The sequence below is a fragment of the Rhea americana genome, unplaced genomic scaffold (assembly GCF_003343005.1).
Source record: "Rhea americana isolate MKP2758 unplaced genomic scaffold, rheAme1 scaffold_206, whole genome shotgun sequence".
Lineage (NCBI taxonomy): Eukaryota > Metazoa > Chordata > Aves > Rheiformes > Rheidae > Rhea > Rhea americana.
In genome coordinates this window covers 949161-962960 of record NW_028186217.1, presented here as the reverse complement: position 1 = coordinate 962960, position 13800 = coordinate 949161, and the positions used below count along the sequence as shown (strand labels likewise).

The 13800-nt window shown below is 39.2% G+C and overlaps 1 protein-coding gene across 3 annotated transcripts in view; it reads left to right on the top strand.

Moving 5' to 3' along the window:
• GPD2 (glycerol-3-phosphate dehydrogenase 2) overlaps positions 1-13800 on the top strand; it is a 61739-nt gene that overhangs the window by 33006 nt on the left and 14933 nt on the right. For all 3 annotated transcript variants that reach the window (XM_085304333.1, XM_085304334.1, XM_085304337.1), the window contains exons 7-9: positions 7851-8015; positions 8768-8912; positions 13560-13753. In XM_085304333.1, coding sequence (XP_085160459.1) covers positions 7851-8015; positions 8768-8912; positions 13560-13753 — 504 coding nt within the window. The remainder of the gene's footprint in view (positions 1-7850; positions 8016-8767; positions 8913-13559; positions 13754-13800) is intronic.

Here is a 13800-nt window from a genome sequence, read left to right as displayed (position 1 = left end):
CTCCGGGCAGGGTCCCCTCCTCGCCCCAACGGGCTGCGGCGGCGGCCGCCCTCCGGGCAGGGTCCCCTCCTCGCCCCAACGGGCTGCGGCGGCGGCCGCCCTCCGGGCAGGGTCCCCTCCTCGCCCCAACGGGCTGCGGCGGCGTTGGCGTCCGTTCTCACGCTGCGCCGCCTCCCGCGCTGCCGCGACCGGCTGAAGGCCGACGCGAAGGACGTGGGAGGCGGCGGGGTTAGGAAGCGGCAGCGCGGAACAGTAATTCCCGGCTTTCCCCGTTGGGGCACCGGGGTGTGGCGGCTTTTTCTTTCCCAGCCAACATCTTGGCTTCAGCGTGAGTTTTGGCCTCTGCGCCGTCTCGTGGCGGTGGACTTGGTTAGCGAYGGATGTTCCTAAGCTGTGGCGACTCTCAGACAGCACGGGCAAGCTCCTCTGGGCCTCCCTGGTTCTGGTCGCGTTCGTTCATCTGCATTTCTGCACGTGGGCTGGGACGTGCTGTGCTTCCGTTTCCTAATCCTTCTCAGGGTTCTGGTTTGTAACTTTTTGTCCTTACATGCAATTTGATTACAGCCTTCTTCATTGTTTTAATCTTTCCCTATGCCTGTCATCTTCAAACCCTTAGGTTTGTCTTGTAAAAACAGTAGTTGTATTACCTCTTAGGTGGTCTTTGCTGTGCACTCAAGCTGTATGTGTTAAGGTTCGATTAACATAGATTTTACTGGTAAAGGGACATTAGTTTTTTCCAGATATTGGGGAAGTGGAACCTAAAAGGCAGATGCTGGTAACTCCTGTAGGTGATGGAGGTGAGGAGCTAATGCAGAAGGCTTTTCTTTCTTTTTCTTTTTTCTTTTATTTTTTAATGTGGTGTAAGTTTTGTGCTGAATGGAGGAAGCAGGAACTTAAAATAATCTAGTAGCAGTCATATTTTAATTTAACAACTTGATGTGTCACATCTTAAGTTTGATTGTTGGAATAAGTTTATCTGTGAATAGACCAGACTCCAGACTCTCATTTCCATTGCTCTTATGGAGTGAGGACAAAAAACAAATATGTTTTTATTTTAACTCTTTATGATTTGACCAAAGCTTTTTATTCTTTTTTAATTCTTCTTCCCCAGTGCAAAATGCATATTTAGATGTGTATTATTCCTCCCACTTGAGATGTATTTCAGCAGCATAGATAACCAAGTGGAAAGCAGAACTCAAATTATACATGATTTGTGTAAGAAGTATTAATAGTCTGGTGTGATTTGCTACATTATTATATGTGGGTGTAATAGAACTGATTTAACTGAGTCAGAATGATCTTCCCTCTAAAGCAGTCCAAGAACAAACAATATGCATGCTACGTATCCTAGAAAGCCTGTTGGTTTYCAGTGAATTTTTAACCTGACTTAAATGTCACGTGATTCACAGAGCTAAGAAATGATTTCAGGTCTGAGGACTTTTTTTTTTTTTTAATGTAACTTGTGACTCGTGACTCAAATCTGATGTTAACCTCTGAATTTATTATACTTACATTTGGGAGAAGAATCTACTGACTTATTTGAGAAGCCTGGAAAAATTTTCACTTGCTCCAGCTGATTCGTAATCACTGAATTTGCATACAACAGATTTCAGTATGTACAGCAGATGTTGAGTTCCTCTTTTAATGCTCATAATAAAGCTGTTTATGTGATTAAGCACTTTTTAATAAAAAAAAATTAGAGGGTGTGGGTAGTCTTGATAACTTCTGAGTTATATATAATTCTGTACTAATTATAGATTATGAGCTTTAATTTGGTAAGGTGTGTGTATATCTATTCAGCAAGAAAATTTTCATGCACCTCAAATGGGTTATCAGATTTCTTGTGCTGCTTTTCCTTGCTATGTGAATGCAATTATCTAGTGTAATACTACTGGAAGAACATAATTTGTCAGAATGGAAATATACTTTTTAGAATAACTTCCAGGATATTGGAGCTTTTGAGCGCAATGAGTCTCAATATTGTGATGATCCAGTAATACACCTATTTTGATACTGYGTGGTAGGCTTTTGGGTATGTTCCAAATTCAAGGGACTGCTTTGAGATGCAGTTAAATATTTCAGCTAAATAAGTGGAGTTCACTGATAGCAGTCATGGAGTAAAAGACAAGCAGAAAATTAATTTGCAAGCATTTGGCTTGCTATTATCCCATGAAAAGAAAACAGAAAACCCTACCCGCTTGTATGGCTGTATTATATGGAGAGGCAGAATTGTGAATGTATTATGGGCCTAGTTCTCTCATTCAAATATTCCTTTTAATGCCTACTTCCATTCAGAAGAAGCAGGGTGGGCTCCTTTGTGGAGAGGGATGCCTTCTTCAGAAAGTTCATTGAGACTGTCATGTAGCTTCTTGCATTTCTAACTTTCCATTAAACTTGAAGTCCCTAGCAATAACTAGATAAGCTTGCTCAGAAAAGCCTGTAAATTGAGGTTGGGTGAGAAGGCTTTCACGCCTGTTGCAGTGACCAGCCTGTTCTTTTTGCCTGTTCTAGGCAAAAAGCCTAGCTCATATTCCAGCAGCAGAGCCGTAAGGTTTTGCAAAGTTTATTTGGGGCAACCACTACAATATATGTGTGTATTTTTATATGATTGTGTTTTCAGCACAGCAGGGATGCGCAATAACAAAATTTTACCTTTTAGCATWAAAAAAAAGTTAGCATAAACAAAATGTTACTCTTTAGGACTTAAGAAAAAAAAAAGAAAACCTTCCAGTTTCTTAAATACAGTCACAGGCTACTATGTGCTGTTCATCTATAACTGAATAGACAGTTCCAGAGGAAAAAGCTATTAGCCAGTTTGGATCTGGCAGAGGAAGAGTAACTGTCTGTGCAAAGTATCTTGCACAGGCACACAGAGGTCCCAAGCACCCCAGTTCTACGGGGCCTTGCTGTGGCATTGCCATCTTCCTCGTCAGTAGTACGGTAGCCACGAGCACTAGCTTAACCTCCTTAATCGCAGAAGATCAGGGCTAGAATATTCTGGTCATTCTTAAATGTTAACGACCTGTTGTGTCAAAGGCAATGTATTATTGACAAAATACGTTTCTCTGCAATCAGGCGTAGTACCGGAATCCTAGGAGCAGCTTTGTGTGCAGGTAGGTAGTGGGGCAGACAGGAAACATCTGCATGCCCAGTTTGTTAAATTATAACTTGCATGTTGCATGTAGCTATGTAAAAACACGGATAAAAATGTTTATAAAACCTGACATGTGTACCTACAATGATAGAAACTGTTGTGATATTTTACTTTGGCAGGCACTACTGACAAAGATTCTTGGGGTTTCAAACAATTATCTGCTTACATTGGTTTGTATTTTTCTTAATGTTGTAGACTGCTATCGATAGAGTGATCTCTTTCCACGCTTTTAGGCAGGAATTGGATAAAAGTAATAGATCTTGAAGTGGCACTGTACAGAATATACTAGAACCAGCAGAGTGCATTATTCCAATTAACCCTGTGGTTTTCAAACAACTCTACTAAATTAGTCACAAACAAATTTCTACAGTCTGTGGGCTTTGTTACCACTACTGGCTATGTTTCAGCATAGATAAAAATAAAATTGAATGTACACTATGTGCACTCTGTGGGAGGATTCTTTTAGTGCCAGCGGAAGCATTGTCTGTTGATCTTTGAAGAAATACAACATTTGTTACGAAGGAATGAAAATAGAATTTTCCTAAATTACAAAAAGAGAAGAAATTATAAACCAAATGGCATCACTGTTGGTCTTAAAATGATTTAGAACACACTTAGACAAAATGTCTTTATGCACTAAATGTCTTCACCAGCATGCCTCTTAGAATAAAGTGTGTTTTTTTCCCCAAGAGGATTCAGTGTCGCTTTAATGAAAGCAGTTAGGCCAGTGTTTCATTGACAGCAAAGTCAACTACCCTTAATGAAAATGAAGTGATTGCGTCATTGTTACTATGCAATGAGCAGGTGACAACAGTAAAGAATGAGGTGGAGCACTTTTTTTTCCAGTTTTTCTTGCTGAGAAGTAGCTTAAAGGATTTAGGCATCCTCTTATTTTCAAACAGTATCATAGGAGCTGCAAAGAAAACGCAGTATGGTTGTCAGTTGATTCCTGGCCTTGTCTCAGCATCTCTGGAACAAAAGCTTACCTTTCAGATCACCTTTGAGATGCATAGGTCTGAAGACCCTCGCCCCCAAGTGCTTTCTAAACTAGCCCTCAAGCAACAGGAGTAAAGCAGCAATGACCTCTCCTGGGCAAGGTGTTAGTGAACATCTGTTGTTGGTGAATGTTGCAACTATAAATCCGTGGTATTGGCCATAGGTTAGTTATGATATCAGCAGCAGCTTGCTTCTGTTAAAAAAAAAAAAAAAAAAAAAAAAAAATTATTTTGACATGGTCATTTTTTATAGTCAGTTATCTTAAGTGAACTGCTTGTTTGCTTTGCTTGGCTTTAAAGCACTGATGTGCATTGAAGTGACTGATGTGAAAGCTGATGAATGCAAAACAATCTTAAGCAGATAATCTAGAACCTGCTCTATAAGCTTTTGGTTACCTTGCTGCTTATCACACAACTATGCCTAATATTTTCTGGGCGTATGATGACTACAGTAGTAGTACTAGTGTCAAGAAAGCTTTGTGTCTGCTCTGACGAAAACTAACTTGGGGTTATTTCTGGATTGGAGGGTCTCAAACTTGCATGAGGACAATGTTATGTTTTTTTTTAACTGAAAACATGAAAAGACTGAGATGCAAAATTTTAATTTTGCTTCATCCTCTCATTCTTCAGAGAGATAAGATTCATCTAAGTACCAGAACGCGTACTGATCTTTCTGAAATAATCATTCCTGATAATCATTCTTGACTAGCATGCACATAAATAACTGATTTTATGTTAAGCAGCGGAAATGATGCTTTGTGATCTGTGAACAGCACTACGGTGAGAGTTGATCTGGCTACCATCTAATAGATGGTCTGCCTGGAGGAAGCATACATGACAACCACTTTGGGCATCAAGGAACAGATAACTGCATGTAAAGTGTAGGGGTTTAATGTAACTGTTGGGAGGGGGGGAATGTGCTTGCAAAGTAGAGGAATGGAAGCTTTAAAGAAAAAGGCGGGGGGGGGAGGCTGTTCATAAGTATAAGAGTTATTGTACTGTCACCCTATGTTAGCAAGCTGAGTTATCATTCCCCACAGATGATAAAACTCTGAACTAAGAGGTCACTCTTTTCATTTGCCTTGAATCCAGAATTCTASAGAGCTCTGCTTATCTTAGGGAAGACTCTGGGACTCCCCATCTCAGATTATACAGATCATATCAATCTGAAGTCAGTGGATTTTTTTTTTCCTGGATATGTTGTTAATCAGGAACTGGTTATTTCCTAGTCTTCTTTCTGCAAATATAATACAAAGGCATTCAGAATTCCTTCTGGACAGTTGAGAATTAAATAATAGCAAGTGGGCTTGTACACCAGAATAACGATGTGCAAAAATGCTGGGAGTTTCAGAGAAAGCACGAAAATGTTATTTTGAACACAGAGGTCCAGATCCTGAAATGTGTTGGGCGTATCTTTAGCTCGCTCTGACATAATGGGAACTAGGAGTCTCAACAAAATCTTGAGCAGCTCTTGGATTTTAGGCCTAATAAGCAGATGTTACTTGTATGTTTGTTCTTTTTAGAAAAAAAATATGTCTGCTCCTGCATTACTTATTCTGCAGATCAGATTCTGGATTACTTTTGGCCTAGACAAATAAGTCACAAAACTAGGAAGAGGCAAGCTTGCAAAATTTAAACAAAAAGAGTTCCCACAGACCAAAATTAATRTTGGTTGTAGCTATAAATTGTGCTRTTTTTGTGTGATACATGCACATTCTGGATCAGCATTAGGAAATGTTTGTTTTGAGTACCACGTTTTGTATTGATAGCAAGAATAAATTGATGGAGGATCAGAAAGTAGCTGAAGAAACCTTCTTGGCCCTAAGATCCTTCTACCATAAATGAATAAATTTTACTGCACTTGAACAGGTAATTCAGGGTTTCATTCATAAATAGATGGCATCTATGTTAGGGCAGCGTTTCTGTTGTGCTGGATTTCTYGTCTGGTAAAGCCAGGATTTACAGCATGCTGTGAGTCAGGCTTCTGAGTCCTCCAGATAAAGGAGGAGAATAAAGAGGGATGTTTCCAGAACATCCCACTTCTGAGTGCTTTTGAGTGCTTTTGATTATGAACTAAAGGCTTATTTTCTGAATTATTTTAATTTATATGCTGTATTCTGCAGTAATTGGAAGCAGCTGCTGTAATGCAGCTCATAGCTATTTGTTCTTCCCCTGCCCCTGTATCCTTCCTCCATCTAGTGCTCTCGTTGCACATGAGATGCTGTACATGCTCTCAAGCCTTCATTAAAACCTTAAGGTTTGAGGTGGACCTCATAAGGTCATTTTATCCATTCCTTGACACTACTGCAGCATAAACGTTGATGCATTTATTTAATGATTTGCCTGCCACTTCTGACAGATGGTTGTTTAGTCTTACGCATCTTCTGTGATGGAGCGTCTGCAGCTCTTCCTGACATCTTGCTCAGTTGTTCTGCTGTTCTTTTCTGTAGTTTATTCCGGGYATTGTTTGGTTAGTTGAACTGGAGTTACTGTTTGTTTCTTCATCGATGCTTTATCATGTTACCGTTTTTGTACACTTAGCATAACTTTTTTTTGGAGTTGGTGACTGATTGCACTGTATCATCTCAGCTGTGTTAGAATGAGGCGCTTGGGGAGGGGAAGTGGAGCCTGCAAGGCCATTGATCCCATCTTTATAACTTTGCCCTTTTAGCTAGTAACGGATTATTTGCGTGGTGGTTCAAGATGGCACAGACAGAATCAGAAGGACCAAATTTTACATAAACCATTTATACTAAATGTTTGGAATGCTGGCAACATAAATCAACAACAATATCTATTACAAATTCATCACATTATCAGTATTATCTTTGATAGAACCAACCCAGACATGTGGGAAAGTGAATCATAGCTCAGGAAGTTTAGCCCTTTTGTAAATTAATTATTCAGGACACACAGAACCTGGCCATTTCAATGTAGAGTAATTCTTTCTAGCCAGCATCCAGGATTTTAACTTCAGTGGCAATAATAAATAGGAAAAGTCTCAGGTGAAGCCAGTATTTTAAAGTAATTAATCATCTTCCCCTCATGGTCCCTCTGCCTCTCTCTTCGTTTTCTTTAACAAGAGAATTTCAGTAATAAATCTTTAATGATATATGTTAAGAATCCTTCATTAATTCTTGTCTGCTTATTTCTCTTTTTTGATRGTTTTATGTTGTATAGTGTGAAGTGAAAATGCATATAAAATCTGTTACAGAAAACTGATAGTTTAGCACAAGAATCTTGTGCTTCCTCAGTGAAAGATCATTTCTTGGACTTTGTGATGTTGTGTACTGCATTTGCTAATAGGGGCCGCTAATACTAGCGAGACTGCCAAATACTCGGATACTGGAAGAAAACTGCAGCATGGCTACACAAAAGAGGGGCGGAAAAAATGGCTTTCTGTTCTGAAATTGGAGGTGAATTAGTACTGGTTCTTAATTTCATAACACACGGGATGTTGTACAGTCCCTGCAAATACCCGCGTGGGGAAGCGCAGTTGCGTTTTTCTGCCGCTGGAATAGCAGCTCTGCGGTGGGCGAGACGATGTGTCTTTAAATAATCCTTGTTAGACCTGACCAGCCATCACGTATATTCAGTGTGACAGGGACAGATGTGACAGATCGGTTCTGACACACTTCCATGGCGCGAGTCAGTGGCTGGAGGTGACTCGTGTCCTTCCCCTGCTTCTGTCCCCGCTGCAGGACAGCACAACGACGCACGAATGAACCTCGCCATCGCCCTCACTGCTGCCAGGTACGGCGCTGCCACAGCCAATTACACTGAAGTGCTGCGCCTGCTCAAGAGCACGGACCCGCGGAGCGGCCGGCAGCGCGTGCGCGGGGCCCGCTGCAGGGACGTCCTGACAGGTGCGTGCCCGAGAGCGCCGGGCCTCGGTCCCGGCCCCGTCCGGGCCCCGTCCCCGGGCGCCTCCGGGAGCGGGCCGAGCGCGCCGCCGCGTCCCGCGGCTCGGCGGGCTGCCTCGGAGTCCCTGCCGGGGCGGCGCCCCGCTCTGCGCGAGCACRAGAGCTCAGCTCCTCGGCGGGCACGTCGCTTGCATTAAGGAAACGTGGAAATGGGAAAACGAAGGAGGCACGGGAACACAGATGTTTGCAAATATCAATTAACTGACAAGGAAGACGTCTTCCCAGAGTGCAGTGGCATGCCATTAGTGTCAATCATCTTTAACTTCTGTCAGGTTTTCACTCAAATCCTAGTGCTTTGGCAGGGTAGACTAAGCTTTACATCCAAACCCTTCTGTCAAGCAAAGATGACATTGTAAAATGCTATGTGCTGAACAGTAATAATACCATTTACCAAGTTCAAGAGTTGACTGAAATGTCTCTTCTTTGAGAGGCAGCTATCAGCTAAAAAATTCTTACTCTGCCCAGGTTAGTGCCCTGGCTTTGCAGATGAAATGGAGTTCTGCTGCAAAGAATTTTCTTTCAAACCTGGTGTTAAGTGAAGACTGTTAATTTTTAAGAAGTAATTCCAGCTGTTCTGTTCAGACAAACACAGCATACTTTACAGTAGGTTAAACTCATAGATAGATTAATAATTGCGAGTGTCAGTGAGCAGGAAAACAAATGGTGTATGTGATTGATACTGTTTTCTTTCACAGGGCAGGAATTTGATGTCAAAGCCAAATGTGTTATCAATGCTACAGGACCTTTCACAGACTCTGTGCGCAAAATGGATGATCAGGAAGTACCAAACATCTGTCAGCCAAGTGCGGGCGTGCATATTGTCATGCCTGGTTATTACAGGTAACGATATTCAAAGCCTAAACCATTTGTAAYGATCTCTGCTGGTGTCTGTAATAAATAAGGCTGCGGAGATGGATTTGCAGTTTTTACGGTAGTCTCGAATGCATGCTTTGCTCTTTCAAGAAAAGATTCTGGCACTGTGCCTATTAGAATAACAATTTTGTTTATTCAGAAACAGCCCAACTCTTGCAGTTCTTACTTAAAGCTCATCAAGGCAAAACTCTTGCCGAAGTAGAAGAGGGTTTAGGCAGAACACTGGCTACTGATTTGTGAAAGATTCCTGTTGGAATAATGAGTTTTACAGCTGAGTGTACTGACTGCTTGTTAGAGCCCCTTTAGAACACAAACAGCATGTAAAACCTTCTAGAGGGGTTGCCACCTTCATATAAAAATCTTTTCTTGTCTTAAATATGACCATCTSCCATTAAGTTTTGCCACTAATATGATGCTATATTATGACTCCAGTCATAATAAATATGGATACAGCATATTTTCTATATGATATAGAAATTAGTTCTAAAGAACGTAATTTAGCTAAATCTTAACATTGAAGGAAAGCAGCAGGGAACATCTAAAACTGAGGTTGGGAGGAGTATTGTTCTGTATGAGGGAAACAATTATGGAGATTTATGTATATAAGATATAAAGATTAGGGACAAAAACAGGTAAGGAGGTTTCTGATATTGTTAGCAGGAATTAATCTTTTGTAATCTAAACCAATTTCTCTGTAAATGGGATCAAATCCGTGAAGTCAGTAATGCTGCTGTTCACATCAAATTCTTTACTTGATGAATTCTGCTGTATTTCCAAGTAAGTGTGGTGTTTTTTTCTTCTTCGAAGATAGCAATRTCAAATTTGATGTCTTCCCTTTGTGGAATTTTGTGAAGAAGCTGTATTCAACTGCCTGTAGGTCAGCCTAAGGAAGTAAAGTTCCAGCAATTTTGAGCCCTCAGTCTTAAATTCTGACATGGTTRTGGACGTGAGTCCTCTCACCCATACTTGCTTTTGGTAGAGAGGACTTACCTCCCCCTGCTGACCCCGTTCAAGAACACGTTTCTGTGGCATTCTGTGAACATGTCCTGTGCAGATTCCTTTTGCCTTTTTCTTGCTTGGTGCTGCTAAACCAAATCCCTTTCCACCAAATAAGACTTCTAAGTTGAAGTTCAAATATTACCTGTGGTTTCTGAAGTCATTAGCATTCTAATGGAAATTCAGAATTTATAGACTTATCCCAATTCTGTTGATACGATCCACTTATAGAAATAATAATGCCTTCCATGTGACCATTGCAGCATTATGTGAATATAAATTTAGACTTCCAGTGCACCTGTTGCTTTTGCCTGGGTTATCCCAATAGGACGTGACCCATGGACTGTAAAATTGAGGCCTTTTCTTGGTCTAGTGTAAAAATCACTCTTGCATTCTGTTCTTTCCTATGTGTTTTCCACCTGAAATATAGCAAAATGACTTGATACTTGTCCTGAAGCAGTAGCAAGCAGGAGAAATGAGTTGTTGCGTACTGTGCAAAATTACGTGTAATTGTACAAAGTAGAAATTTCTAAACTTTGAATTGCTATGCAGATTCAAAGAGAAGATGACTTGATATACATGATAGCTCTAATTTGGTTATTATTTGGTTAATCAGGTTATTGTATAATAACCTAATAATTTTAATTGGAAATCTGGAGAAGTCTTGTTCTCGTTCCCCAGTGTATGTCAGCATGTGGGCATTACTTTTCTTGTAAAATAGTATCTGCCYACATACTGCCTCCACAGTACTGCTGATCAGATAAAACCACACTGAATTTCCTTTAAGTAGGATAGCTAAACTGAGGAACTGTCTGCTAAATAAAAAAAATACTAATGTTATTTATTGTACTGTTGTATCAAGTGTGTGCTTATGGTGCCAGGTGAATATTCCTGAAAGAGTAAGTTTGTCATTTCCTTGCATCCTCTTGGCCTAAGCTCACACAATGAAAGTTTTATAACAAACAGGTAGATATTTTGATCTAAGCATAGTTAACAATGCATTTATTAACATAGCTGATGTTAACAATGCGTTTATTTCCCACAGGATTTCTACCTTTTTACGTTCTTCATTAATAGTCATAGTATCACTCTTACTCTATTTATAGTATAGGCACACATCTATTCTAGTAGCTGCAGTTAGTCTCTTTCACTACCTATCACTTAAGTATATCATACTATATGCACTTCATAATTTTTTTTCCTGCCAAAATGAGGAAGATGGAGTGGGGGATTTCAGTTACCTTTGTGCACTTTCTGCCTGAAATATGTATATGTATGCAGTACTTTTTAAACTCTTCTGACAAACTTCAGATGTTTTCAGTCTTTCTGGAATTTTACTATCCAGTGTGCATTTCAAATTAATAACACTTTTAAAGCTGCACTTATGTGGTAAACCTTAGTTCTGCTGTCTTGAAAGTCTCCTGTTTCCTATTTAATTGCATTTGTGATGCTTTGGTCAAATACCTCAACTAGCAGTCTTCCATATCTCTCTCCTGCTGTCTGTTTAAAAAAAAAAAAAAAAGTTATATTCTGAAGTCTACCACTTACTGAGTTCAAGCTTGACAGTTCTGATCTGTTCTCCAGTTAAATCATTTTATTTAATTTTGCAGCTACACAGTTTATATATGAGACCATAAAATATACTCTATTTTCAAATTTCTTTCCTCATTTGTCATATATTCTGTATATATTCTTCAATTCTGTATAAATTTCTTCACTCCCTTTCTGAAAAGGAACCATATGTAAAAGTACATATTATGTTCCAAACAAATCCAATTGTTTTAAACCATCTCTTAAATATCTTATTATAGTTTTATCATTAGGCTCACAAAGGGCAAAGTATCTTGATGTTTGTTCTGCTGACAGTCACTTCAAACCCATCTGTACTATACTCTTAAGACAATTTGTATTGGCTACTTTAAATTTCGTAGGTAAAGGCATCGCTTTACACTTCATATTAAAGTTCGCAATCCATAACTTACCCATTTTAATAAGTCTTCTAAGATTAACAGAGAAATCTTGCAATGACTAGTTACTCTTATAGCCTGTACTACAGTGGCATCCATTCCTTAATAAATTTCTTTCAGTGGCTTTTCAGGTATTTATACAAGATGAAAATGAACATAGCAATGGGAGATTGAGAGAGATCTTCCTAGGATAGCCAGTAGTCATTAATTAATTAATTGATGTATGGAAGACTCAGTTTCATCCTTTCTTCAGCATTTCAGTATCATTTGCTTTGTAAACGCTTTGTTTCGTAGGTGAAAGCTGTCTTCAAGTTTCTACTGTTTCTTTCTCATGTTTTAAACTTTTTTACCTAAATTGCATTTAAAAATTTTATTCGTACTTCTGACAAAGTATCTGTTCTAAAGTTTTCTGACTATTCTGATACTGTATATTAAATCTCCAGTTTCCTGTCTCTAAATCAATAGTTTTTTCATTTTAGAAAGTAATGATTTGTCTGACGTGATTTACCTTTCACAGATGTGTTGACTTCCCCTATTAAATTGTACTTCTCCAACTGTATGCTTAAGCATTCTATAAATATCATCTAAAAAATATTCTAATATACATGCTATATATGAAATTTTCAGCTTCTCTTCTAGCCTTTCCAGATATTGAAAACTTATCTTCAGTAATCAGTTTAGAATTCCTAAAAATGAAATAATGACTGATTCAGTGTAGTTGACTTAAACAAGTAATCCATATCCAACCAGTTCTTTGTCTACTTTCAGCTTATAGTGTTAGTTACTTGAGTCCATTGACTTATTTCCCTCTGGTGGCTCTTGCTAGAGTCTAAAAATATACCTCCTATCATGACCATTATCAGGAATAGATGCAGAACCTGAGGACTCCTAAGCAGACTGCAAATGTTTTTCAGGAACTAGAAGTCCTTATAAATGAAAATCAGTGTCTTTTCTTTAAATAAAAATGAATGAACAAGTGGATATAAAAACTGTCTACTCTGTTCAAGTTCGTAAAGAAACCTTTTTTTCCCTGAAATATAAATAAAACTTTTAAATGAGATACAATTTTGTTTTCCTTTGTGCATGTGGATTTTTTTTTTAAGTTATACTGGAAAAATGATATTTAAGTTAATTTCTTATACAGAGAACTACTGAAATTACTGTTTGTTATTCATCCTACTGAGTCTGTTTGTCTCCTCCCCCTCCCCCGGCTTTTAATTAAACCACACTTTTGGGGCTTATCTTTCCTTCGCTCCATAATACTACCTTCAYGTTAATGCTGTTTTAAAATTTACAGATTTTTGTGTTTAAATTTGTGAGAGCAAGACTTCCAAGAGTGAATGGAGATGCAAAGCGCCAGAGGCCTGATTGCTTGATCTAAAGAAGTGGCCTGCAAACTCATTTAGGAAATAAATTCCAGTAACATCTGAAAGTTAAAAGGCTTTTGTTCCTCAAAACTTCTGGGACTGCTTTTTAAAACTGGGTTATGGCAACTTACAAAATAATAGGTGATCGCTTCTTAAGCTTTAGACCTCAGAACAAAAGTAATACCCTAATACTTTTATTAGCGGCACGAGGTGTATAAGAACAGACTCCTCACACTCATTCTAATGATGCTCGATTTGTTTTAAATGTCTGTTCTCCATTTCAGCCCTGATAACATGGGTCTGCTTGACCCAGCCACCAGTGATGGYAGAGTGATTTTCTTCCTGCCGTGGGAGAAGATGACAATAGCAGGGACCACAGACAGCCCAACTGATGTTACTTCCCACCCGATACCAACAGAAGAAGATATAAACTTTATTTTAAGTGAAGTGCGCAACTACCTTAGTTGTGATGTCGAAGGTAAACCGTGTCACTGTGTTTTTCACTGGAAGGGTACTCATGAGTCT